The sequence below is a fragment of the Montipora capricornis genome, chromosome 8 (assembly GCF_036669925.1).
Source record: "Montipora capricornis isolate CH-2021 chromosome 8, ASM3666992v2, whole genome shotgun sequence".
Classification (NCBI taxonomy): Eukaryota; Metazoa; Cnidaria; class Anthozoa; order Scleractinia; family Acroporidae; genus Montipora; species Montipora capricornis.
In genome coordinates this window covers 18,453,585-18,458,584 of record NC_090890.1, presented here as the reverse complement: position 1 = coordinate 18,458,584, position 5,000 = coordinate 18,453,585, and the positions used below count along the sequence as shown (strand labels likewise).

General features: G+C 42.5%; 1 protein-coding gene across 2 annotated transcripts in view; it reads right to left on the bottom strand.

Annotated features, from left to right (window-relative positions):
- The window catches only part of LOC138060156 (uncharacterized), a 79,401-nt gene that overhangs the window by 43,710 nt on the left and 30,691 nt on the right, over positions 1–5,000 (bottom strand). For both annotated transcript variants that reach the window (XM_068905875.1, XM_068905872.1), the window contains one exon: positions 4,277–4,371. In XM_068905875.1, the coding sequence (XP_068761976.1) occupies positions 4,277–4,371 (95 nt within the window). The remainder of the gene's footprint in view (positions 1–4,276; positions 4,372–5,000) is intronic.

The window sequence follows — 5,000 nt, the reverse complement described above, 5'->3', positions numbered from 1 at the left end:
ACTCGTTTATGACGAAGTGCGACGATAAGTCAGGCTATGACCTCGTCCTCTTGTCAGAAGCTTCGCAATCATATTTTGGTTTCAGCTTTGGTGGTCTGTGGTTTGTTTGTACTACTTTACCGTTTGATTGGAAGATAGCACCTTACGTTTACCATACAATACGGCTTTCGGTGTCAGGATTCTTGAGATCTAAGGGTATCCGTTACTCGTTGTATATCGATGATCGGTTAAATGACGAACTCTTAACATCCTGTGGCCCGTGGTCGGTTCTTCCGGAGAAGAGGTCCCCCAACTTTCGATTGAGCGCGGCTAGAGGTGCTTTGTTTGTAGTCTTGTCTGTTCTAATGGAACTTGGTTGCACTAGTGGCATTAAAAAATACGTCTTGTCCCCTACTACGTCTTTAGAATATTTGGGTTTTTATTGTAGATTCTACAAAGCAATCGTTCTTAATTTCCGAGCGTAAGATTGAGTCGTTTGCCTGACTTAGAGAGAGTATCCTTGGTGGGAAGTCTTCTACTGCTCCTCTTAAAACTTTGCAGAGGTTTCAAGGGAAATGTATTTCTTTTTCGTTGGCAGTTCCGGCCGCGAAACCTTTTATCACAGAAGTAAGTAGAGCTATTTCATTGGTAAACTCCGATGGCATGGTTTCTTTGTCGAAACCTGTGTTGGAGAAAATAGCGCATTGGCGTTTCAACGATAATTGGGAGCAATGTCTCCCATGGAGGGATGAGAAACATCACAGTTCAACTCTCTCCACGGATGCATCAGGTAGGGCATGGTTGGGGGTGTGTCATTCACTCTCCGTCTGGTGACCAGGCCCTTGGCGATTATTGGTCTAGCGATCAACTCAGTCTCTTTATTTCGTCTAAAGAGATGCTTGCTTTGGTGTATGCGATCAAAGCTTTACCGGATTCGATTCATAACTGTCGGATTGACGTCCGCGTAGACAGCAAGGTGGTCACTGACGTCTTGGGAGGACAGGGTAGTAAGTCTTCCTCCCAGTTGACGTCGGTGACGAAGCAATTGTCTTTTGAATGGGTGTCCCGTAATATCCAACTAAACTTGCTATACGTTACTTCCGGAGAGAATCTGGCGGATGATCCTTATAGACGTCTTTCTCGTTGTGATTCGGCGCTTTCTTTGACTGCATTTGAGGCTACTGATAGAGCCTTCGGTGGTGCTCATGGTCATTCATTTGATCTTATGGCCTTATAATTCAATGCTGTCAGGGGTAGAGATGTTTATCCCTTACCCCACTTTTCTCCGTTTCTCAGCCCTCAGTCAAGGGGTGTGAATATTTTTTGTCAGGACTTGCGCGCAATGGACTGTATTTCTAACCTTTATGTTTTTCCTCCTCTTTCGCTTATTGGTGCGGTTTTGAAATTCCTTTATAGCTTTGGTATTCCATTTACAATTGTACTTCCTTTGTACTCTCCCCGGATGTATTGGTGGGCTGAATTGATGGCCCGTGCGTCTAATGATCTGTGCCTTGGAAAGAGAGGGGACATGAACGTTCTTTTGTCTCCCTCAAAATTCCCTCTGGATTTGTGGGCTGTGCGTGTTGCACGATTTTAATATGTAGTACGCTATCGGACGTTTTGAGTCTGAAGTTTAGGGTGTTTTTCTTTTTCCAGACGCTCCCCAGAGTTCTCAGATTGTACTCGCCGTCAGTATCTTGTCCGTCTTGTTCTCGTCCTAACGATGAGCATTTTAAATTTTGTCAACAATGTGGCTATGCAAGGTGCTCTGGAGGGCAGTCCAGCGAGGGTCCAACACTCAAGGTTGACGAGGAAGAATTTCACAGCGCCTGCAGGTTCTTCGGTTCAGCGGTCTTCTTCACGTTATGCTCGACAGAAACGTGCTTTGGAACGGGAACTTATTCAATTTCTAGAGAACCTATCCATTCCCAAATCGTTAGCCACTGCTCTTCCTTTTGACGTTATCACCTTTCTTGTTTGGAAAGATAAGGTCCACAATCAAATGTGCCTAAGTACGAATCACGATGGTCTTCCCTGTGATTGTCCTAAGAGGCCAGCGTTTGGTACCGTTGACTCCCTGATTGGGAAGCTTAGGTCGATATTTGGTGACAACGGTAGAGGTGTGGAATGGCACTATCTTCTAGGTGTACGTAATCCTGTGTCCTGCAGGTCAGTTAAACGATACCTAGCAGATGTTAGGGAAGAACAGCTTCGCGCTAGGGTTACCCCTAAGCAAGGTGAACCTATCTTTGTGAGTGATTTAGCAGTAATTTTAGAGTATATTCAGAATCAGCTTAAGGTTTGCGGGGGTTACGCGCAATCCAAATTTTTGTCCTTGCCAGAGATCAGGCGCTCTTTAAAGTGATGTTTTTTGCGGGTGATCGAGCTGCCGATTTGCTAGAAATTAAAACGTTCGCAATCTTACGTTTTCCTGATAATTCTGGGTTTCTCTTCAATCAGGTCTGGACAAAATCACTCAGGTCGGGGGATGCAAATGTTTGCCCTGTTAGGGGTTAAGAATTATATGTCAATGTTTGCAACCTGCTGGGGATTCGTTTCGCCCCAGGTTTCCTCTTTCGTCCTGTCACCAAATCTAATGGGGTTGGATCTGCTTGTTTGGAACCTCCGGCGGTTCAAGCTACAATTGTAGGTTGAATTTCTATGTTTCCTTGTTAGCGCAACGGCTTACTAGCGGCCATTTTACTCTTCATGGATTCCGTAGTGGTGCCGCGGTGTCTTTAGCGCTGGAGGGTGTCAGCCTCCATGAAATTATGGATTGTGTTGGTTGGAGGAGTAGTAAAACGGCCTTGCATTATATTTAATTTGAAACAAGTAGTGAATCCGACAGGCGCTGCAGCTAAACTAGCCGATCTTCCTTTGGAAACGGGAGGGGTATATAAACACCTTAATAATCTGAGGGGTTTTCGTCGGGCTTTTCAGTGAGTCGAGTAATGTTCTCTGGAATTTAAAAAATTTTTGTGTGTTATTACATAATTGGTTATGGTCACGTTTATTGTATTATTTCAAATATTATCGTTAGAGTGTAATTTAAATTACGTAAGGATTGGGAAAAGGGTGTCTCGTTGTGTCTTTTGGTGCTAGATTAATCAACGGTGTTTTTTGGTGATTGGCTTGGTCAATACCATTTTGAGATTGGTTATTGGCTAGGGGAAGGCCAGAGAGTCTTTCCCCACACCTTATTTACATCTCATGTATAACAATACCTGGGGAGAAATATTACACTATGCTATTTCACATGGCTCGTTTCCATGTTGTTCTCTCACATGGTTGCCGATAGACCTAATCGGCTAACTCAATGTTGTACCCAATTCAAACCCTTTGGGAATAAAACGTTTTGTTCCAGGTATTTCCATATCATTTGAATATGAATGCTACATTATCATGGAAATACAATACACAAAGAATCTTAGTCCCGGGAGATTTGAATTGGGTACAACATTGAGTTAGCCGATTAGGTCTATTACCGATCCTTTATGTTCCAATTCCATTAGTAGGGCTAACGCTCACATGGATTACATGAGTAGAAAACTAGCACTTCACATTACCCTCCAATAGTTAATTCTTTTAACGTTGAAATAAACGTATGTACAAACGTAACCCCTCGAGCTCCTTGTACATTTCTGTGTAGCCTATATTTTGAACGCTCACAGATTAATTGTAGAAACTTTTTGGGAGTCCAAATTAAGCCTAGAGAAAAGTTACGGTCAGGTTAGAATTAGTTTTGGTTTTTATACAAGGCATCAATTGACTTTAGGAAGCGTTCTCCTTCGTCGAACGCAAATACTGAGATCGACAAGATTTAAGAAGATCTGCTGAGTTGCGTAACACAGAACTTGAGGGAAGCTTAAGGTATAGGTGTTTTCAATTCTTTGGGGAGGGTGGAAGTTGATAGCTTTTTTAAACTAGCCAGAGTGAAAGTTCAACCTAGGTGGTGAAATAAGGATCACGAGTTTAACCTACGCAAAAACGGATTCAACCTGAGACCTGATTTGACCGACAACACACTTGACTATAGGTACCTGCTTTAAATAAATTAAATTTATTTAAAGTAGGTAGTTATACTGAAACTGTCGAAAAGGGAGATATAATTTGACATAAGTTTAAATTCAAAATTTACAGGCGCCATGTTAAACTCCTTGCACTCTGCAGTTTAAGTAGCCTCAATGGTGTGAGAGCCCATTCAAAGACACCTTTGTAATATATGTACACTGATCAATTGGTGAGGCAACTCGGTTACTCTTGAACATCAAGAATTATTATGGGAGACTGCTCTTACCCGACCGTTGTCATAGTGATGAAAGCCCACCAGAATCCCTCAAATGTACCACGTAAAAACGTGACAGGAAACTGATCATCGTTGTCTTTTCGTTCCTGTGGGTTACAAAAACAATTATTTTCCTCTTTTTAGTAACAAATGACAGACGGTCCAAAAGCGCGAGTTGTTAGTTTGATTTTCTAGTTTCACCCCAAGGGGTGAGTTACACAACAGAGCAAGCTCCGATTACAAAGTGCCACCCTTTTTATTACTGTTTTAACATTGCCTTTTGAGATGCAATTAAATACGCTCAACAAAATAACGAGCTATTCAAGATTAGAAATGATTTGTTGAATACCTGTAAGCAAACCTGTTTTTATATGGTATTTTATAATTAATTTTTATTGTGGATTATTTTTACACTTTGTATGACAAGAAACATTTGAGGTGATGTAAAATGAGAATGAACGACAAAATATTACAGGGTCTGGAAGGGGGTCCGGATCTCGAGTCATGGGTTGATTTTACATGACGAATCACGATGTTATGTCGCCACGAAACACGTATTAGACGCCATTTTGAAAGAGCGTGAGATAGGTCTGGGCTGAGTGATAAAACGACAGGGAGAGGAAGAGGGGAGAGCGGGAGAGAACTCAAACCGCCTTCCAGAAACCCAGCCTTTTCTCCGTAGCCGCGTCCACCAGCGGACGCGGCTTTCTAATTGGTTAGCCGCGCACCGGTGGCT